The sequence below is a fragment of the Astatotilapia calliptera genome, chromosome 6 (genome assembly GCF_964374335.1).
Source record: "Astatotilapia calliptera chromosome 6, fAstCal68.1, whole genome shotgun sequence".
Classification (NCBI taxonomy): Eukaryota; Metazoa; Chordata; class Actinopteri; order Cichliformes; family Cichlidae; genus Astatotilapia; species Astatotilapia calliptera.
The window spans coordinates 5,086,989-5,109,904 of NC_137427.1; the positions used below are offsets into that span (position 1 = coordinate 5,086,989).

General features: G+C 41.8%; 1 protein-coding gene across 9 annotated transcripts; it reads right to left on the minus strand.

Annotated features, from left to right (window-relative positions):
- Positions 1 to 3,216: 3,216 nt before the first annotated feature.
- elf2b (E74-like factor 2b (ets domain transcription factor)) lies at positions 3,217 to 22,293 on the minus strand. 9 transcript variants are annotated; one of them, XM_026169838.2, is made up of 10 exons: positions 21,916 to 22,293; positions 15,353 to 15,473; positions 15,001 to 15,250; positions 6,783 to 6,896; positions 6,475 to 6,663; positions 6,076 to 6,162; positions 5,463 to 5,655; positions 4,799 to 5,200; positions 4,537 to 4,714; positions 3,217 to 4,388 (listed from the first exon to the last, which is right to left on the minus strand). In XM_026169838.2, the coding sequence occupies exons 2-10, from the start codon at positions 15,425 to 15,427 to the stop codon at positions 3,822 to 3,824; spliced, it is 2,055 nt and encodes a 684-aa protein (XP_026025623.2). In that variant the 5' UTR covers positions 15,428 to 15,473; positions 21,916 to 22,293; the 3' UTR covers positions 3,217 to 3,821. The 9 variants fall into 9 exon arrangements, with proteins under 9 accessions (XP_026025623.2, XP_026025622.2, XP_026025621.2 ...); XM_026169837.2 differs by having other exon boundaries at positions 5,463 to 5,658; XM_026169836.2 differs by having other exon boundaries at positions 6,067 to 6,162.
- Positions 22,294 to 22,916: the final 623 nt, after the last annotated feature.

Below are 22,916 nucleotides of genomic sequence, written 5' to 3' on the forward strand. Positions count from 1 at the left end.
TGTCAGCTGAGGGTGTGTTTTAAAAAAAACAACAATCATCTGATTTCACAGAGCTTTAGTTCCCACAGCTGTTCGCCGATAACGATCGAGCAGACAGCTGTTGTGTGTCCAGAGAGGCGCGCTGTTGAGGATTGGTGAACATCGTACGTTTTGTATGTAAAACTTACTATTCAGCCATTCATTTTAATATTTACCACAACTTTCCATGTCCGTTACTTTAAAAGCCTTTTGAAATCAGATGATTCTTTTTGATCCACCCTATAATTTCAGAGCAGAAACGTCGCCCCCTTTTCATGATATAAAAGAAAACACTTTCCATCTTTTAGATCATCAACAGGGGCTTCAGTTTTAACATTCGGAAGTTAAGTCCATCTTTTCTGTTGTCTGTGGTGCACAGAAAGCGTCTACCTCCACATTACCACATTGTTCTCAAATGTGATTGGTCAATAGTGGCACTTTATTCTACAGGTGGATTACAAACAGAAGCCAGGCCTCTCGTCCCCTCCCTGCAAACATCTTTTTATAGACGTTACAGACTAAATAATAATAAGCTGCTCGCACCCTCTCTCATGCCTCTTTTGATCTGCTTTGCCTGCAGTGATGAGTCAGCTGTAGTTTGCAAGGTTAAAAATTTGGCATGTCAGGAATGTTTTTGTCTTTGTTGTTGTCTTCCGATACCTCCCGTGCAGACTTGGCAGGTAACACCAAATAACTGAAAATCCGATGAAATAATTTGTAAAATAAATAGAAATGGAGCCCTTTCTTCACATTAAGGCCAAATTCCTACTGACCCCACCTGTGTGATGATTGCAACCGTGTGAGAAAGTTGTTTTTTCTTATAATTAACTAAAACTAGATGTGCTTTCAGTTGTTTACTTGTGATATGACAATAAAGAGTTGATTCCAAAAATAAAAGGCCTGTTTCCTCTTCTTATCCAGGTGTACGAGTGTTTGCTTTTTTTTATTTCCATGTTCAGGTTTTGAGATAATTGAGATTTCTGCTTCACCTAAAAAAAAAAAACGATTGAGCTGAATGGAATCCGGATTTGTCAAAACAAAGACATTTTGCACAACTGAATTTCACCCAGATTCTTGTCTTTATCGCCTTCGACGATAAAGTTCAGTAAACTCAAACTGAATGCAGAAAGGCTGCCCTGTGCGTGCTTCTCATGAGTAAATATTATCACTGTATGTAGTAACTGCTGTATTTGTGACACAACTGTTTGTCCAGTTTGATCCAAACACCTGGAGTAATGTTTGGGAAAAAAGTTTGATAATGTACAAAAAGCTCGAGATCATAGTCTAAAACAGCTTTTTTACAGGTGGCTCAGATTCTCAGAATTTGTGAAATTTCTTTAACTCTTCAAACCCTTTTTCACTTTCATGTGTGAAATAATATTAGGAGACTCACATGACCCTTTTCATATCGGATGGTAAAACATAACTTCTGCTTCTTGTGTTCAGCTTTGTGCTGATAAACATAAAGTAGCTCGGGATATTAAAAATGTAGTTTATTGCTCAACTTTAACATCTACCTGCACCGCAGCTCAGCAGAAACCGACAGTCACCTCAAGCCTCTTTATTTTGTAAGGTATACAGAAACTCCAACAATCAGATGACCCTCTATGACCAAGCACTTTACAAAACTGGGAAGGAAAAACTCCCTTTTACTAGGAACCGGTCGGCCACAACCAGTTGAGGGGGAGGGGAGGGGGAGGGACAAAGACGCGCTGTGGAAGAGAGCCAGAGATTAACAATAACTAATGATGCAAAACCCTAGAGCTATCACAGCGTAACCAGGGAACATTCAGGGTCACCTGATCCATCCCTAATTAAGCTTTGACAAAAAGGTCTCCCGATTCCAAACTGGAAGCTGCTTCCACAGAAGACAGGCCTGAAAGCTGACGGCTCTGCCTCCCATTCTACTTGTAAATACCCTGTGAACCACAAGTAAACCAGCAGTCACAGAGCAACATTCATAAATGAATGCATGAACTGGTTTTGCAGCATCACTCAGACAGCTTCTAATTAGATATTGCGCAAACGCAAGAAAACAGAAAGTGGTACAAATGCGTTGAAGAACGTATCCTGGTCACGGTGACTCAATTCCTCAAAGTGCTATTGGAGGACAAGGTGAGGCCATCCAGAGCCAGGGGGCCAATTCTCCCTCTGGTGTTTGGCTTTTCTCGGGGAGCTCCGGTTTCTCACACTACTGAAAAACAAGATTAACGCCGCCTGCCTGAGACATTTGAGTGCCTCACTTCTTGATTAAACGAAAAAACAACAACAGACAGCAGCCTCTGTGAACAGTTTGACTCTCTGTACAAAGTCTCTCTGCCATCTTTAGCTTGAGCTGAGCTAAACTGAGTAGACGGGAGGGAAAACTGCTCTGTAAAAGAACAGCGTTACCTATTTTATCCTGATTATCTTGTTTCATAATCATTTAAACCCAAACTCTAAATCTCCCAGCTCCAACATAAATGAACAAAAAAATAAATAAGTGATGCAGGGACAGCCGTCAGGTTTCAAATGTCTTTATATTTCAGTAAAATCTACTTTAATACACTTTGAAACAAGAGTACAACAAAATAGAATATACTTCAAATGTTGAATATACAAACAGTTCAGTCTGAACACAAACTTCTCTGTCTCTTCTTCTTCTTCCCTCTTTTCAGATTAAAAAAAATGAAATGCAGGAGCCTCGTTTTAAGCTGGAAGTAAAGTGACCTGGGATCCACAGTGAGCCATCTTTGCATAAACTTGATTAATTTCTTTCTTGCTTCTACAGACATTCCTATTTTCAGATGTGGCAGCATGCATCGGCTCAGTCACGTTTTTTTGCATGCAGCCTGACTGCAGGGTCACAAAAATGTTCCAAAATTAAAAGAAAAAGGAGCAGCCGAGATCCTTTCTAGCCACATCCTCAGATGTGCTGTGAGCAGTCTGGCCTGTCAGATTCAACCTGTGTGAGCGTTAAAACAGCCAAATGGAGGCGGAAGAACCAGTAGAAAGAAAAATTAGTTTCCCTAGTTTCAATAATACTGTGCTTGGTACAAGGTATCAAAACACAAAGAAAACAAAACAACAGCTTACCGTTCAGACATCACATGAAGAAGAAAATTAAAATCTAAGGCTGTTCTGTTAACATTAGCTCCGTAAACTGTATAGCAGACATATTTATATTTATGTACATACATGACCGTGTTCTGTCTGATATCGCTCCTCGTGGGAACGCCTCTTCCTCTCACTCTCATAGCACCACCTACACTTGATCGGCACAGTGATATCATAATAATATTAATAAAAAAACTAATTGCTGGTTTTAACGTTTGTCTCTACAAAAGCTGCATTACACCCCAGCCCCATCCTCCGGGTCCTCTTGAATGTGACGGTTCACATTTTGCTTTTTGATTATTTGCTTTCATTTGTGTTTGTAGTGTTTCGCTTTTTTCCCCAGATTTCAAGTCAGTGACGGTGAAAGATTTCCAAAGCATAAACTGTAGTGATCAAAAGTTGGTCCCTTTTCCCAACACATCCCTTTCCTTCAAGTCTGTTTTCCTATGTTGGAGAGGTTTCTGTGCGGCTCTGAGACAGTCCGGATTAGTTCTAGGCAGCAACATGGAAGATGTGAAGACGGGCTCAGGAAGAAAAGACACGCACAAAAAAAAAAAGGTGGGGGGGGGGGGGGGGGGGGGGGGGGGAGAGACTTCTGGGCGTCTTTAAAGTCTCACAGACTGCTGCTGGTTATTACGAAGAAAAGTAGAAATGACTTCAGAAATGTACAAACGAGCACGCTCTGGCAGAGGAGACACGGACGCATTTCAACACTCGGGCTCTTCTGTCTTCATCGCCACGTCGGCCGAATCCATTGGCTCCAATTTGACGCTCTGGGCCATTTTTGGATTCGCCTGATTCTGCTGGATCGGCACCTGCATGGCCTGTACCTGGACGCCGGCGGCCTTCAGCTTCTCCACCGCTCCACCTCCTATGACCAGCTCTGAGCCATTGATGACACCGCTAATGATACGAGGCTGCGCCGCCACCGCCTGGTTGGCCGCAGACACCGTCACCACGCCCGCCCCGCTGCCCGGCTGCGAAACCACCAGAGTCTGTTGCTGCGCCTGCGTCGGCACGGTGAGTCTCATCACTTGCGTTCCCGGTGCGACGTTGACGGGCGTGAGGGCGCGGACAGTCAGGGGGCTCCCGAGGAGGCTGATGCCCGCCGGCGAGGCCCCGACACCGGGCTTGTTTGTGCCCGTGGAGGTCTGGATCTGACACTGAGCCAGCTGGTGGGCTGGGATGGTGATGATCTTGGCGAGCTGGACAGTGATCTTGTCTCCGTTCTCCGCAGTGGCTGGCACCATGGTGGGGATGGTCTGGATCACGACCTGATGAAAAGAAGCATCATCAGTTCATCTTTTCAGTGCTGCGCAGTGACTCAACTGTTTCATCACCAAAACAAACTTAATTACTCAGAGTTATAAACACATTTCTAAACTTGGTTTTGCATCATTTTCGATTTTTGATTTTGCACACCTTCTGCTGGGAGTTGGCGTTTCCGGCAGCGGCGCCGATAGCCGAGGTGTTGGTGAGCAGAGTGGTTTGGCCGGCTGCTGCTGTTGTTCCCGCGGGCTGCTGCATGGCGACTGTGGAGATCTTCTGACCCAGTGATGTTGTCATGACTACTGGCACCTGCATAGCCACCCGGACCGTCCTGCAGGAGAGACAGAGTCAGAAGGGTAAAGATCCGCATGAGCAAAGACGCCACATAGTGAACATCTGCGTGCAGGGGCCTCACCTCGCCCCTGTGGCGTTCGGGATGATTGCCGCGTGGGACTGCTGTTTCTGGTTCCCGTCCGACGCCACTGAGACCGTCACTATTCTTCCCGCCGTCACCGCTCCTCCTGCTGCTGGCTTGCTGCCTGTGGCCACTGGAGTGTGGACGACGTTGGTTTTGTTAGCGCCCCGCAAGATGTTGGGCTTCTTGGAGGATGACAGCTCGGTGGCGTGGAGCAGCATGTCTGACGGCGGAGGCACGCGCTCGTAGGACGCCGCTGTGTCCGAGCCGATCAGGTCCTCTGGAGCAGGAATCTCCGCCTTATCGTCGTCAATGATGACAATGTTTTTGGGCATCTCTTTGAACTGGTAAACCAGCCGCTGGCCCTCCACCTTGGCGAGGATGCCGCGCTGGTAGTAATATCTGAAGAAAAGGCATCAGAACATAAGATGCTGCTTTCAAAGAAAATAAAAATGAAATGTCAGCAGAGGACTGGAAATCAGCCTCTGTGAAGTCTAGCAAGGTAATCCTAAAGATACGGAGCTATTTTTGTTTATCAAACCTCTACTGTTGCCTTTATCGCTGCCAAATTTAAAGTGTTTATTGGATCATAAAGATGTAATATACTTTGTTTCTTTCAAAAATGTAACACATCCGATTATAATCCCAGATAGGGACAGCCTACCTGAGTGCCCGCCCCATCGTCTCATAGTTCATGTCTGGTTTGTTCTTGTGCTTGCCCCACAGCTTGGACACGGCCTTTGAGTCAACCAGCTTGAAGATGCCCTTCTCCCTCTGGGTCCACTTTATGTATCTGGGACAGGTGTTTTTGTCCTGGAGGAGGTCCAGCAGGAATTCCCAAAGGTAGGTGGTGCTCCCTGCTGGAAATCAAAGATAATTAACATCTGTACTCAGTGTATTTATGCAGCGCTGCTGGACTGCTTTGTAAAAATGCTCCACAATTATTCTTCAAATGAGGAAACCGAACTTAAAAACATGAAACGTTGAGGTTTTCTCTGTAACATGACTCAGTCTTCACCTGGCTGTACAAAGCATTCTGAGGTGACTGCTGCTGAGAGTTAAGCACTGAGCACTGTATAAATAAAACTGAACCAAAGTCTAGTTCATGAAGGAGAAAAGCTAACTGAAAGGTCATATTAATGTTTAAAGCATGTTGACTGATTCATGAAATAAAAGTACGAGTTTCCGACAGCTGCAGGCACGGTGAATTTCTGTCTATGTTAACCAGAAAGCAGCATTTTTTTGTGTGGAAGAGCTAAAATGGATACCTCGGATACCTTTTCCTTCTCTTGGTTTCTTCTTGATGCCGACGTCCGGTGAGCCGTTGGAAATGGCTGACTGATGCGTCTTCGGCTTCCGTCCAGCTGGGAAGGGAAACATTTGAAAGAAGTCAGTTGTGAGACCGAGGTGTGACCCCCTCGGATAAATTGACCACTAGATGGTGCTCTTGGATAAAGTCACTGAGCATAATTACAAGGTACTGGTTTTGGATTTACAACTTGGCATCAGTGCTTCCAGATGTTTTGCATTTAAATCTTGGCTTGAAACACTGAATATTTTCCTTTTCCCCCAAAGTTTAACAAGCCCCCAGAAAGTTAAAGATATCAAATTAACATTTTGGGCTCTGGCTTCCTCCACATAACAGATAAGTTAACTTCCAGCTCTTTTAAGTCTACCTCGCTTCTTTCTGACTGGCTCGTGGTCGGGTTCTGGCTCCGGATCGTCCATAACCGTAGCCATATCCTCATCCTCCTCCTCACAACATTCCTCTGTTGATATCTCCACCTCGGACTCTGTGATCATGTCAGGCCGCATGGCAGCGTGGAGGAAGTCTTGTGTCGCTCCACTTTGTGGAAGGAACGCTTCTGCACAGAGGAATCATCACAGGGTCGATGAGGATCTACTAGACTGGCCAGCAGTTATGCTAACTGAGCATATAAACCTGAGCGGTGGTCCACTAACAGTGTATCTGTGTGTGTGTTACCTGGGCTGTGGTCTTCTTTGAGGCTGGAGGGCGAATCCATGCGTAGCAGAGCCTCTGCAGCCTCAATTGTTTTGTCAGAGCAGTGGACATTGGTGCCGTGAACAGAAGCCTCCACTGCGACAAACAGAAGACACGAAAACAGTCAGCAAACACTCGCCTGGACTTTTAACAGTTAGTGTTTTTCTTCTTTATTAAGCATGAGATCTCATCAATCTACTTCTTTTACATTTGAAGGAAAATATTAAGACATTTTTAATCTAAACAGATATGATACGTTAATGAGTTTTAAATAACTGAGATTGCCTTCTAGCTTCCGTCTGCAGAGTGGAGAACAGCAGCAATCCTAAAGTGGGGGTTCTCCTGGACAAACAAACATCTGGCACCCCCTAAAGGAAACCACCAGTATTGCAATACAAGTATTTTGACATTCTGAGTTCATAATTTCACCAATTTTGCCTGATATGCAGCTTCAAACCATGACAGAGCCTCCACTGTGTTCTACAGATGGCTGTAGATACTGTTGTGCCTCGCTCCTGATAGCTTCCATACACACTTATCATAATTTATGCTGATTTTTCCCCCCCATGTTTCTTAACCACAGATCTTCAGATACTGTTCATCTGCTGCAGATAGTTTTTAGGCCTCATACATCTTTTTTTTCTCAGATTTTGCACATCACACATGCTAATTTCAGCTAAGAGCTCTTTGGGAATCGTCTTTTTGATGCAAAAATATAATTTTATGCCTGTCAAACTGTTCTATTTTACTCAGATTTGTTTAAAGAAATGTGGAAAATGATGTGTTTTTCCAACAGGTTGCTTGTAATAATGCGTGTAACGATGCAATTTAAAATTTGTTCTAAGCTGTTATGTGTTCATCCATTGGTTAGGGGACTTTTTTTATGCTTGCCTGATTCATAGTTCAGGGTTGAATACTTCGACAAAATGGTCAGGTACAAGTACTGGACTGAAAATAAGTAAAAAAGCAGCAAATGTCCAAACAAAAACTTTGTAAGACCTTCATTAACCAACTACTGCTCAAAACCACTGTAAGAATTCCCAAGTCTTGTAACCAACATGTAAAGAAATAACATGTGACTCAAGACTTATGCACAGTACTCGATTTCCAGTTCACTCCCTACCTGCTGGATCATTATGGTGTCACAGTACAGTACAATACAATGCTGCAATATAGTGACATCAAAAAGGTGTATTTCTATCTATATGCAAATAGGGACCATCTTAAGCTTGAACAGCACAAATTTTGCACTGTTTTACAATAATTAATGTGATTATTCAATGTTTTGTTTATGATATATAATTTAGTCATTTGGATGAATTACTGAAGGATACTAAGATCAGACATTATGAACTCAATGAACTCACACTGTCAGCACAAAGACCACATACAAAGTAGACACCCAAAAATGTTTTAATTTCAATTCTTTCACCCCTTTTATATATTTTTTTCTCCTCTTCATAGGTTTTTTTGGCATGTATGATTTCCCCTTTGAAATGTTTGTCTTATTCACTCTTCCCACATAAATTAAAACTAGAAACATTCGTCACTTACATTTACATTTAATTGTCACGTATATATTGTATTAAAACGTTTTGGCTTCCCATAATTAAGCAAAATTTTTTGTCTACACAATTTAGCATGAGCAGACAAAATACTTGTGTTGACTTATACGCAATTTCCCAATAATTATGGCTGTTTGTTAAGCAAAAACAGAAGCCTGGGTAAACTAAAACCTGCTCACAGAATTTTTTGTTTTTGTTTTTAAATCTGGTGATTTTTCTTTAGTTGAAGATCTAAACCTCTCTGACGACCAATTTTTTACATGAAGGAAAAACTCAATTTTCTTGCATATAAAGCCCAAACTCACTTCCTGCAAAGCTGGGTGTTTAATTCAATATGTTAACAATCAAACTATTGACCCACTCAGACGTGAGCAGCCCTCCTGTTTTATTCAAAAACAGGATACAGCCGCTGTCAGGGAAACTGTACGTGGACCTGTCTGAGGGAGCTCTGAGAAGGCACCCAGGAGCACCTGCTGTCGTTGTCAATCACCGGTGGGAAACACAAGATCCCATTACACCCTGCCCTATCCATGTTTGGCTATCTTGCTGAGGCAATGGGCACTGTGTCGAGGACAGAAATAGGCTATATTTAGGCTGTCCCACTCATTCACAAGCAAACAGGACACACTGCAGAGGTCCTGTGGCCTGCAGAGTCGCCCTTGAAAGTAAGCAGAGGTGCTGCAGTAAGGCCACCGAAAGGGTTGAGTTCAAACAGCTGCAGATGTGCCTGACCAACATGTCAAAAACTGAATTATCAGGGTTATAACTCATGTCTGATTATCCAATAAAAATTGCAAAATTGTTCAGTTTATTAGAATAATTATTTAAGTGTAAGCAAAATTACAATATATAAAGTTGGGAAAATCTCTCATTCACATTTACAGCTCGGTAACGGGGCCAAGAACAGCAGCAAGTCCGACAAAAAGTAGTGCTGCCCGTGATGACTTCCGTGTTTACACTCCTCACCCGTTCCCTCCAGTTCTCCTCGAAGAGGCACACAAATCCTCCTGTCACGCAACACTCGCTTTGCCTCCTATTGGCTGTCGCTCAGTTCAAGAGCCTGCCCCCAGACGCATCTGATTGGACTGCTGCTTACGTTCGGAATCAGCGCGCGCACTACAGGACTAACGGACGAGTCAATCAAACACACGCCCCGCCCCCTCACATAAACAATGCTTCCGCCATCGAAATATTAGAAAAAAATACTTTGACATTAAAATTAAACAGAGGCGGAAACAAACACGGCGTTTAAGCGATAAAAGCCCGCTATTCAAAATCAGGAAACACGCAGGTGAAGAGAGTTTGTAGCTGGAAAGCTGAAGCCAACAACAAACGGCTACAAGGAAGAAAGCGCGTGAGCCAGGCCGTCCCACGCGCCTGCACAGCGGCTCCACAGGACGGTAACGGAAACCGTGAAACAAACAAACACACACACCAAAACCCGAGACCCAGAGGGTGCCACCGTGAGCCGATCACACATTAATCCACAAACATGACACAGGACGGCGCCTCACTCCCCGGAGCTGCTAATCAAGGATCAGCCTGCAGATTATTCAGGCTAAACTGACCCGAAACCGAAGCCAGCCGCAGTCAAACACCAAAACAAACGGCCATAAAAACGATCACAGGGAATATTTAACTGTGCACGCGTCGTTGATGCTGGTAAAAATAAACCCACATGTCCTTCCGACTCAGACAGCGTGGCAAAGACGTAGGAAAGACAACATCTCCACACTTCCTGGTTGTGCAGCCGAGCTGCAGACCGTTATTCTACACCACGCGGAGGGCAGAAAAAACTCCTCCCGCGTGCAAAACACCACTCATGCACGTAACTCTCCACCTGTACACACCACCGCATCCAACTGAAGTTTCCCTCCTTATAAACCGGCTCCGATTAAACCGTGTGGCGACGCCATGCAGGTTGCTAACCAAGGTGATCACTTCCTGATTGCCCTCCATTACTTCACCGCACTTCTTCTCAGCGGACGGCGGCGCAGCGGACGCACTTAAAAACAACAACCGCGCGCAGCTCAGATCGAAGCCGCGAGTGCGAAAAATTACGTTACCGGCTCTGATGAGTAGATCGAGTTGGTTTGCGTGCCCCTCATGCTGCGAAGTCGCCATGTTTTCCCCCTCGCTGCAGATTCACATTGACTCCTCACTGAATTGTATGGGAAGCTACTAGTTCAGATCACTCCGCCGCTAATGGGAAATCTCTTCGTATTGAACGCGACGCGTCACAGCGCCAGCAAAGGTACCCATCCGCCACCAACACAGGAAATCCTTCCGTCGACCTCCCCTTCTTGCGTAGTGAGCACGTCAAATAAAAGCTGCACCGTTTTTTAAAATAAGCTCACCGTTTTCACATCGCTGAAGCAAACTGACACGGATTTTTACTGTGAGTCTCTTAAAAAAGCATGTCAGTATAAGACCCAGCACTTAAAAAAATGCTTTAAAGGTCTAATAAAATACAATTAAATAAGTATTATTTTGGTGACCAGTAAAGTTCTGCTACTGATATATGTTATATAAATATTTAAGCAACGTTTCTCATGTATCTTACATGAGATACATGAGGGGGGGGGGGGGGGGGTGTCAAGATCTCTGTCTAAATAAATAAATAAATCTGGGTAAATTCCCAGATGATTAAACATGCAACTATTTTGCTGGTGATAACTGAAATGAGTAAAGAAAATCAACAGCCTATTTATGCAAGATAATTCATAATTTTATTGGGGGGGGGGGGGGGGTTATATTGTTTAGGTCTGATTATGGGGGGGTCATAACCCCCCTAACCCCCCTGGAAATTACGCCCCTGGAGCTGGAAAGTATTTATCATTGTTTTATTTATTTTGTCATATTACCATTTTACTAACTTAACTTTGACTATCTGTAATACATATAGATACATATTCATGCATGTGCTTACAGGTCATGGCACATAATGCCACAGGAGGGCAGAGCAGCACTGTTTTTAAATGTATGACAGCATTTTGAACTGAAATACAATATATACACAAGGGAATGTGGCTTAATAAGAAATAAACTTGCTTTGTGAGGATTAAAATAATGAACTTATGCAAACTAAATTAGGATTGGTCAACTTAAAAGAGCTAGTGGAAAAATAAAGAAGATCAAATCTGCCATATGTTGCGACTTAACATCTTATATTTATACAATTATGTTAAAACTTATTTATTGATGAATGTCAGTGAGCTTAATTGTGATTCAGTGGTTTCTGAGACGACTAAGAGAAATAAACTACCTGATGATGATGCTACACATGAAGCAAAAAGTATGAAGTATTCACCTGATCGAAAAACCTGTATGTCTAAATTGATTGGATGTCTTTCTCTTCTTGTACAAGCTTCAAAGCCTGATTTCAAGCATGGAGCTCCAGGCCTATTTACACACGTGTGTATGAAGGTGAGCTGGATTGAAACGCTGCAATTTAATAAATCTATTATCTTTGTGGGAGTTCATTTTAAATCACATACTTTACAACTTAAGTAAAATTGAGACATGGAGTTTGGTAAAGCAAAGGTTAAATACTCACACATGAACTACTGCACTAACACCTAGTGTGGTAGGAGGACACCTATGCAAGTCAGGCTTTGAAAAGTATTTGTGTCTCTTTGGGATTAAAAATAAATCATTTAAAGGCGGGCACGGCTCATTTTAAAGGAGGATGTCACTGAAAAACTGCAAAACAAATGGAATTGTGTTGAGGATATTCTGCGCTCCACCAGTGACCCCCAAACCAAGTGTGCGGTGAGTTCATTAATCATTTTCTACACCTTGAGGAAATGCCTCTCCTGTTTTGTGCACTTGGTAATCTAACCAAACTAAAGTCTGAGCCATGAAACAATTGCAAGAAAACCTTCTGAGCAAATGAAGGGAAAAAAAGAAAGAAAGAATAATTTGCATATATGAGTTTACTACATCATCAGATTTACTACATCAGGTATTTTTTGTGTAGCTGGCAAAAGTTTTCCCGGTTTATTAATTATATCAGACTGCCTCTTACATGTCTTCAATGCATCATCTTAAATGTGAACTCAACAGGTTTCTTACTGAGAGCCACTATTCTGTGGACCGTGTCTTTTTTCCACATAACACACACAAAAAAAAGTGTGTTCAAACATGTAACCGCATCTTTAAAACAAATATGAGCAGAGGGACAGACTTTTATTTATAAAATTATTATGATAACATTTTTTCATTATTAAATTATTCTTCTAAATTATTCTTTTTTTTAAAAAATACACTTTTTCTATCATCTTTAATAGAGACGCACAGATTGACTGTCTAAGGACCAGAATCAAAATTTCCAATGTTCTCTGTTCGGGGAGGTCACCGGCCGGTCAGTCTCACACATGTCCAGTTATGAGCTGGTCTATTTCATGCACGCAGGACATGTGCACAGCGGCACACAAACACGCACTGATATCTTGTTAGTATGAAAGCTTTTCACTGTAAGTGAAGACACAAAGTTTGTTTAAGTAAACTGTGAGGAGGGGAAACAACAAACACTTAAACCTCCTTCACCCAGCTGAACATGGACATTTTACAGAAGCTAAGAAAGGCAAAGTGGCTAACGCTAAAGCTATTCACAGTTCAGATCCAGCCATACGCCAGCGGCCTCGATACGAGCAGCGAACAGTCCAAAGCTTTCACGAGGAAAATTATGGAGATGAGTGAAAAAGAGAAAAAGGACAGATGGTGAATTTATAAACTCACTGGAAACTAGGGGTGGGGGGGGAAAAAAAAAAAAAAAAATCGATACTGTGTAGTATTGTGATATTTTGTTTGCTAATAATGTATCGATACAGGGACAGCAGAAATCGATATTTTGTTACAAAAAAAGGTTTTTGTGCTCTGACTTCAGAGCATGTTGATCCTTTTTCTGAGCAAGAATCCTGACATTCCTTCACTGTCCAAATGTGTTTAACTTTTTTTTTGGCAGCAATAAACATGACAGTTTACTTATTTTAATTTAAGACATGTTTTATTTTAATTAAGTTTAAAACTTTTTTATTTAATGTAAAATTATATTTTGTTTTAATTTACTTTCAAATTCTTCAGTTGCTGAATGGGCTGCATAGTTTTCATAAATTGCATAGTTCAGAATAGCTATAATTGTACCAGATGGTTGCATTCAGTTAAGTTGGACTAGACTGTAATACAAACCGTCCAGTTTGTCAACAATATAACTGACTGAAATGAGAGAAAGACTGAGTGTGAGACTTTATCAATATTCATTTTATCTAATATCAAAGTTTACCATTATGTACAGAATCTGAATATCGCAAAATATTTTTAAAAAATTGCAATAATATCGTATCGTGTGTTAAGTATTGTGATAATATCGTATCGTGGGATGTATGGTGATTCCCACCTCTACTGGAAACATACTTTTGTTACTTAAATCTGCTGCCCCTGCTTTTGTTTGGTACGGTAAAATGTGTCAGGTAAAGGTGCGTGTACACATTTTCAGTTGATTATTTGTTCCACTTTATTTTGAGGTGTTTAAGTGAGAGAAGATCCTGAAACTTAGCAACTTTTTCTTATGATCAAAACTATTATATTTCACTGAAGAAAAGTTGATTTTTGTTGAGAATTTTAATTACATGCTGCAAATTAAAGTTCTTAGAAAGAAAATTGAAACCTCCATCTCTCTGACCTTTAAATATGTTCCAAATTACTGAAAACAGCACTGGACTGGACGGCGGGTATCACCAATATGGCAAAATCTAATTATTAGCCAGTAAATACGGGATAAAACCTCATAAAACAGAAAATTCAACTACACAACAACACCCACAAGGTGGCAGTGCACTCCCAGTGTGCTGACTCCCATCACCAAAGAAGTACTGGGAGTTGAATAGTGACAGATACAAGGGAAGCCCTGCTGTAATCACAGGAATTCAAGAGTAAGGGCCTGAATGCACCGAGTAACCTTTAAATAGTTTAAATATAGTTTAAAGATTCAGAGCTCTAATTTGCACCCCTAAATACAGTTAAGGAATGAATTCACACGATTACTAATTTTCTGCAGTTTTACTCTCTTGCTTTATCTGTAGCACGAGTGTTGATTTCTGACTTCTTAAAAATATTCTTTATTGATCCTTATCACCCGTATTCCTGATTTGATTAGTTGGTCAGTTTTGTGCTAACGAAGAGTGAAATGATGCATGAAACAACACCTGAAGCAGAAAGCCTGAGTTAACAGAAAGTTGATATTCACCATCATAATATTAGTCATCTCTGACCGAGGTTTAAGGATTTACTCATCCAGCTAGCACAAAGAAAGTCTGGCTATGTTGAACTTTAAAGGACATTTTTTAAGTACAGCACAGATGTTGCTCAGTGATTTAGTTGGTGTCTTTTGTTAAGCTGATGGCCTGAGTTAAGTGTTATCGAGGTTCTTGTAACTAACTTTTTTTTTTTTTTAAATACAATCACGTGCAGTTTTAAAAATCATTCTGATTGCCTTTGAGGCAATAAAATAACCTCTCCAAAAAATCTGATTTTATGCTGGTTTTAACTGGAAAGATTATTCAAAATCTGACTGATGCAATAACATAACAAAGACCGTGGCACACTTTTAGTAACACAAAACATTTTTGCCTCACCTGGGTCCCGATCCGTCTCCACTTCCTGTTCGTTTCCCACTTCCTGCATGATATAGGCCTCATCACCATACAACAACACTTGGGCTGAGTAATTCTGCTCCTCAGCCAGGCTGGCACTAGGAATCTCTTCCACTATGACTGCTGGGTAGTCCTGAGCCTCCTCCTTTTCCTCTTCATAGGCCTCCTCGGCTTCACACTCACCCTCCACCTCTCCCTCCAGCTCCAAGTCCACCTCACACTCTCCCTCCTCCTGGAGAAAGTCGGCAAGGAGAATAAAAAAAGAGAAACTGTCAAAAAGATTTTTCTAACTGAAAGAGTAAGTTTGAAATGAGTTTGTCTGTGTCTGCCGCACCTGCTCTGGGTCCTCTTCAGCTGTGACATACTCCACCACTGTCCCACCAGTGTCAACCAGCACCACTGAGGTCATGACTCATGCTCGTCTGCAATTTGCCACAGCTGCTCTGCCTGGTGGGCTGGAAAAAAATAGAAGAGGCAACAAAAACAAAAACTTCATTAACACAAAAAGTCCACACACCAGTCTCACTAAAAAGCTCCCAAAGCTGTGAAAATCAGAGTACAAATCATTACAAAACAGAAGTAAACTGGCCAGCTCCTTGCCACACCTTCCTCCTTTGTCCAAACTACAGGCCAAGCTCTCATTAAAGGGAGCAATCTCATCTCGCTCATCTCCACCCTTCTGGCTTTAGCCTACAGGAAGTGCCTTTCTGCTGTAACAGGAAGAAATGAGCTGACAACAAGCCAAATCCACCCCCTGAAACACATGCACAGTGTCCAGTGGAAGATCAAGACAAGGTGGAACCACAGGGCCCTCGCTTTCCCGTCAGAGCTGCACTGCTGGGCCAAAACATATACAAACATGAACACAACAGCAGGAAGTCATTTAAATCTTTAACTGCCCACTGTTTAAAGGGTTGGTGTGGTCTGATGTTGTCAAATGGAAAGTAAGGAAAGAAAGGTATGTCAAACAGAAAATAAAATTTAAAAAAACAAAAAACAAAACTCAACTTCTCAGTAAAAGTAAAACTAAAAGCATCAAAGTATCTCACCTCCAACCCTCCCTAAAACAATCATAGTTCAACAAGCATAGACACAGAAACCCTTTCAAACTTCCTCCATGTACTTGAAAGGGTTTTAACTCTAAATACACTAAAAAGTGTAAGAAATGAATTAAGCTGGGCTTTCATATGCTCTGCAGTGAAAGCATTACTCGGTCTGGCTAACAAACTATGTCTGAGTAACAGTAGTAACCAACCTGCAGGGCTTTTACACTGTGTATGCAACTGCACGTGCAGGACTAGAAAATCCACTGTGTGGAGAACAGTCCGCATTATGGTTTTTCTTGCTTTTTAACATGATATAAACTGTTACAATACTTGATGCTCACAATACAAAAACAAAATCTCTTCTGAAGAGAGCTCGACTCATGGCAGCTGATAGTTGTTGAAATCAGAAAAATTAAAGAAGTCACCACTTCATTGCTGGAATATTAAAAGAAGATGTTGAAATAGGAAACAAAGCACTTGAAGCGGTTTCTCAAAAACTTTCAGAAGTAAGTAACTATGCATTTCAATACATGTTTACTAATGTTCTATGCAAGAAAGGAAAGCCACCATGGACAGGATTTTAAGATAATTATAGGATTTTAATGCAAATATAGCTTATTGCAGATATATTTTATAGAAAAAGGTTTGTCTGAAGCATGCACTACACTCTATTTTCAATATCAAAGAAGACAAAATGAGCAGGTCATTAACTACAACACACAAGACATGGGATTCATGCATGGTCCAGGGCTTTTTGCTCCTCAGCCATAAAAGGCTAAGGCGGTATTGTCGTCGCCTGACGGCCAGGTGGGCACACAGCCTGGACACCCAAGTTTGTGAATCCGAGAACGAAGCGATTCATACCATAGGTGCATCTACTAGGAGGCTGAGGGGTACCACTGGCCACTGCTAGTATTTTATAGTTTTATACCCACCCTGGTGCACCAAGCTGACCACAAAACACGCTCCACAGTGTGTTTCAGGACACTAGGACATGGCCGGTTACTCCAAGTGCTGTATAATGGATGAGCCATGCTGTGCCGGTGTTCCCTCGGCTACTGAAACCAGAATGCTATCAGCTCAGTAGAAGTCCTCTGCTCAATTATTCAGCATCATATGGCAGACACTAATTGGCAGAGCTGTAAGGGCTACGTTATCCTCACAGACATGTTTGGCAATCATGTGACCCCTCTCAAAGACGGACATTTAGTGTAGAGCCTCCAGAAATCAAGACACTGCAGGTTTCCATTCTGAAAGTAAAGATGAGTAAACCTTCCTTTACTCTCAAGCAATCCGGCTACTTAGCAGCTAAAATGACTGAGCGACCGCACTGTATTCTGTACTGGAATACTTTTTAATGGCCTTTTGGCGTTATCATAACTGTTTGCTTTATCTGTAATAAAAATCATAAAATTTTCAGTGCGCTTAAAGTGAGACGTTAGAGACACTGTACCTTTTCAGGTTTGAGGTTTCATGCCTCCTGCTCTCTGACACAGAAACAGGGTAACCAAATATAGGTGTGTGTGTGTGTGTTTCTCTGTGTTTCACTACTCCGCTCAAACTGTCAGACGTTATTATGCAAGCTCATGGAGAAGTCAGCGATTGTGACACACAGGGTTTTTGTAAACTATCCAAGTTATCTCACTCTGTCCATCAGAAAGCGACTGAGTGTCAAAGTACAGACTCCTGCGTGTGGAAAGTGTACTGTAGGTTTTCACTAATATGACGACACAGATCGGCAAAAACCCTTTCACCTACTCAACTAAACAATCTGCAGTGGTATTGAATATGTAGGTTGCAGGGCCAGTTCCACAGTGGGTTGATTACATGCACACACACATACACACAAAAGAGATCTGTTAAGAGCCGGCTCTCTCAGGCCGGTTGCACTGATTCAAACAAGTATTACAGGACCTGCTACACGACACGCGGCTGTGTCTCACTTCTCAGCTCAAACATAAATGAGTAAAAAGGCAGTTAGTCATGCTGGTATTCCAGGAATGGGAAATGTTTGCGCCGGTCTGCATTTCCTCTGCATGTGTGCGAAACCCACCTTTAACTTCATAACCGATTGCCAGGATGAGAGCAGAGTAGCAGCTAAATTTAATTACAAATGTTGTTCTGGGTTCACAGTAAGCGAAGTCTCCAGATTTTGTGAGGTTAAGCAGCCATTGTGACATCAGGTAAGCCATCCCACCACCACCACCACTCAATCTCAATGAACTAAAAAGAAAACTAGAATAAACTTGCCTCGCCGCAGAGCCGATGCGAAATGCTGCGTTGCATCTTTACTGAAATCGAGAAAAAGAGAATCGAGGAGAGTGAAAGAAGGATGTGATGTTTTCTTGCTGTAGAAATGAGAAAGCAACAGAAGTTATTCTGAATCTCTCTGCGTCTCTGAAGATGTCTCCGTAGTCCTCTCTGTCCTGACATCCATCCACCCGACCAGCACTCTCCTCTCCCTGTGTGCATGCTCGTTTTCTGCCTGCTCCCTGGGTGGAAGGAACCTCTCAGAGCGACTCAGCACTTCTCAGACCCTGCCCTGAGCTCACATCACATGACAAGGGTGGAACACACACAGTCACATGATCTCTCAACAACAGCCCTTTTGTTCCAAGTAACTGGGGCTGCTGGTCACGATACAACGCCATGCCTTGTGCCCTGCCCTGCTGGCCTTCGCCAAACACACACAGATGACAGAACAAGCACATACACAGCAAGTATGACCTCAGGATTTACTTGACACCCACCCGACTCCATTCATACAGGCACACAAAAGAAAAATACACTCCGCTTATATAAAGAATTAAACAGCCATTAAGTTACTGATTATACATTTAATTTTTAGTTTGCTTTACAATACACAAGCCAGCACTGCCAAAATGGTGTGAAGTAAATCAGCTATGCTGAACCTTTAACTTCTGGATGTCAGTTATTCAAGTAGTCAGTTTGCGTATTGATGGTGGAGAGTTTAAGTACCACGCTTCATGGGGGAAAATGCCATTAACAGCCGAGTCCTTGGTCGACCTCTGCTGAATATGAAGTATCTGATATCTCCGTGCTGGTGTTATTCTACCAGATCATAATGCAGTTCCAGGACTATCGTTCATATCATTATCAACATGAAAGATAAGAGACGTATGTAGACATTATGATATCGCCTAATAGTTCTGGAGGCTGCATTTTGAAGCTAGACTGTAATTTATCATGTCAAACTCTAACATGCAGGTGCAACACACACACACACACACACACACACACACACACACACACGTTAATTATTTGCCAACTAAAAAGAACTAAAGACAAGCTTCTCAGATGATCTATACGTCACATCAAACTATAATATCAGTCAGACAATCCATTAAAAACACTCCAAAAGTCTCCAACCTGCACAAACAGAGTAGAGTCCAGTGACTCAATGTAGTGAATGAGGCCAACTCAATAAAAAAAAAAAAACCACATAAAAACAGATAAAAATAAATAAATAATTCATCTGAATTTCTGACAGACTAATCAAATATTTAACTCAAGTTTAACTTGTTTCAACTTTCATTTTAAAACTACTTAAAACTGCCTTTTATGAATATTAGAAGGATTAAATGACACAATTATTACAGAGATATTTATCACAATACAATGTATAAATGAGATGGAATTAGCAGTTTAGAAATGCATTGTTTATTTCTATCCTCTGTGCAAATTGAATAATGCATGTGATTCAGAAAACTCATCAGCTACATATATATGGCTTTGAACAACTATAAGAACATAATAATTCAGATGAAAATTGTTCCTTTTATGCTGTCACTCTTGTTTCTTTAGGCTGAAGCATTTTCACTCTTCTCTGAAACCCCAAATTCACTCCCTCTACAGGCTGTTGGAGCTTCAGATGAAGTAAAATGACTTCATCTCTTTGGAAACACTTTGGTTTCAAGTGTAGTAAGGAGCAAGAGCAAGTGCACGATGTCCCAAAAATCAAGTTATAACATTAAATAATAATGAGCATAATTTCGGCCACAGTCACACAAGCCCAAAATATAAAGACACACACAACAAGTGCAACCTTTTGTGATTTAAACTTGCACACCTCTCTTGTATCCCATCATACATCATCTTCTGTGGCAACCAACCCCTTGGACCCAGGGTCCATGTTTGCAGTGGAGAACATTTGTGAAACCTTCAGACCACACAGTTCAACTGTTGACTCGCACTGCAGGACATGGTGTCTGGTTAATGATGAACGAGCACAAAGAGTGGACACTCCCAGCCTGCAGCATTTAAATAGGTCCTTTGCCCCACACAATCAAACTGTAAATACCTCCACACACCAACGCACACAACTGCGAGAAAGAGTGTGAACTCTTTGTTAATACTAATGTAATAATTACCCATACAAATGATCTCAGATCATCTCAGGAGCCCTAAGAACAGTCGGGATATCTTTAACCCTTCGCAGGTCATTCCTCAGAGTCTCAGATTAACATCAGGACGTTAAGCTGATACATGCACCAGCAGGGGGGCACGTGCTGAATCAGGCCAGAGATACATTTAAAATAAATAAATAAATCCCATATAAGCCACACATAAATCAACCTTATAATGCACACTATTATATTGGCTATTTTTCTACACAGTTTGTTCAATCATCACAAGGTTAATTTATCTACTCATTCACTCACAAGGCAGATCTCTGAAACCATGATGCTGCCTCCACCATGCTTCACAACTGCAATGAGGTTTTAGTGTTGGTTTCATTTTTGTCCCATCTGTCCAAGAACTGTTGCAGAAAAATGATGTGCGACAAAGATTTAAGAAAATCTGCAACAAGTGTTTATTATTATAATATTTTATATTATCGTATTTATTTATTTAAGTATTGTAAAGCAATACTCTCTTCCCCCCCAGCAAGCCCTCCCCCACCACTTAGTTGTGTCATTACATTTCCTATTCAGGATATTTGTAGGGCCTACATAAAATTAATTAACAACATTGATGGCAAAATGCATTACAGCGTGTAGAGGAAATCTTTCCATTTTCAGCTAATCACATTTTCTAACAGGAAATGAGGGGGGAAAAGAATAAATACATGAGCAACAATGACCTACTTCTGACCACAACACCTGTTATAACATCATAATGCAAATCTGCCTCTCAACCCGCACACTCACCTGTGTTGACACTATTCTGTCAACACAGGTTTATATGTTACATGCATGCAGTAGTTACCAGATCCCGACAAACTAAATGTCAAAGAAATTACTGATGTCAACAGCGTATATAACTTTAAAAACAAACAGCTGCTGTATTTTGTGTTATTGTCTGATGCCTTTCCGAAAGCAAATTAAAACCTCATAAAGACAACGTGTTGGTGTGTAGATCTATAAAAGTTATAAATATACTGCATTTAATTTTTTATCCAATTTTTACAGCTTCTCATACATATAAATGACTCTTGCTAAAGTTGGGGGGGTTTACGCTGGTGTCTATCAATTATTCTCTCATTGTAACACAATAACTTAAACATGTCAACTGGACTAAGGCTGAAGGTGCTGTGCAGTCCCATACAAACTGGGACACCTGCTCACCCTAACCTGGAGTCAAAGACTATGTTGGACATAAAGAGCAGCCCACAGGAGGGAATCTGTAATTGAAATGATACCTCCCTGAACTAATAGTCTACTCAATTCAGCATGTAACGCCCAAATCTCTTTGAGAGCCCCGAGCAGAAACTGAATGTGGAGCATTAACTTCGCTAACGCTAGCTAGCTAAGTTAGCAATGAAAGAAAAGCAAGTAAACAGAGGATAACAACAAACCATGTGGCTAACGCTGCTACAGAGCTCACTCACCGTCTAATCCTTCCTTTCAGCTCCTGATCGGCTCACAGGCAGCAGTGTGTGGTTAGCTGGGTGCTAACCTCCTCCTCCTCCTCCTCTGAACCCGCCGCTGCTGTAAACTGTCAGCCCGGAGGAGTCCCGCTGTTAGCGGACACTGCTCGGCTAGCGTTAGCTGGTCGCCTTCATGGTGAGGAGAGGGAGGAGGAGACCTCCCGGATCCTCCTGGCCGACCAGAATCAAGTTATCCGCGATTCTGGGGTGTAAATGCGGGTCCGTGAGTGAGCTGCGAAACGGTCGGTCGAGTCTGCAGAGGCTCATGGAGACTGGCTCAGTCAGTTTACTCTCTGCTTGTTCAGGCAAGTGACACTAGTGACGTCACGCCGTATCATAAACAATCCCAGCCCACCAACAATTAAAGAGTCATTCTTTACAGCTGTACACAGTGGGTTTTAAATCAAACAGTCCACACGTGACTAAAGTGCAGACCAAATGCTGTTTCCTCTCATCAGATGCTTGTTTGTGGATCTCTCTGCCTTCGGGTTTGTCTTCAGCAAATGAAAAGCATGCTCTGTTTGCATAGAGAACATGAGATCAGTACTTGAAAACTGAAGAATATCTTTTTTTGTTGCTTTTGCACTTTGCTTTGGGTCATTATCCATTTGCACTGGATCGTGCTTTCCACCTTTGACCCCCCCGAACTAAGCAGGCTCTTTTAGGTGTTTTCTTGTAAAGTCTAATTTTGTCTCAGGTACATTAATGTATCTCTTGATTGTAGACTTTGACTCGATATGTTTTTCTTAACCAAGGAAAGAATTCAGCAATCGCCCACCTTAGATGTCTTCTGTGGTCTTCATGGCCTTTTGTTATTGTTGAACTGGCCAGTGCTCAGCAATAACAATAATCCTCCTTTTCTAAGAATATAGTGGACTGTAGAGTTAGGCACTTCTAAAGTTTTTAGGTTTTTTGGTATTCAACTTAATGGTGGCTGATGGGAATTCCAGTGAACAGCTACT

Bases quoted from the DNA above. Each gene is read 5' to 3' on its own strand.
- elf2b (XM_026169834.2), bottom strand. From the start codon at position 15,427: ATGACCTCAGTGGTGCTGGTTGACACTGGTGGGACAGTGGTGGAGTAT. The intron at 6,163-6,474 runs GTAGACTTAAAA...TTCCCTTCCCAG, and splicing joins GCCAGTCAGAAAGAAGCGAG to CTGGACGGAAGCCGAAGACG. The intron at 4,389-4,536 runs GTGTGCAAAATC...TCTTTTCATCAG, and splicing joins ACGCCAACTCCCAGCAGAAG to GTCGTGATCCAGACCATCCC.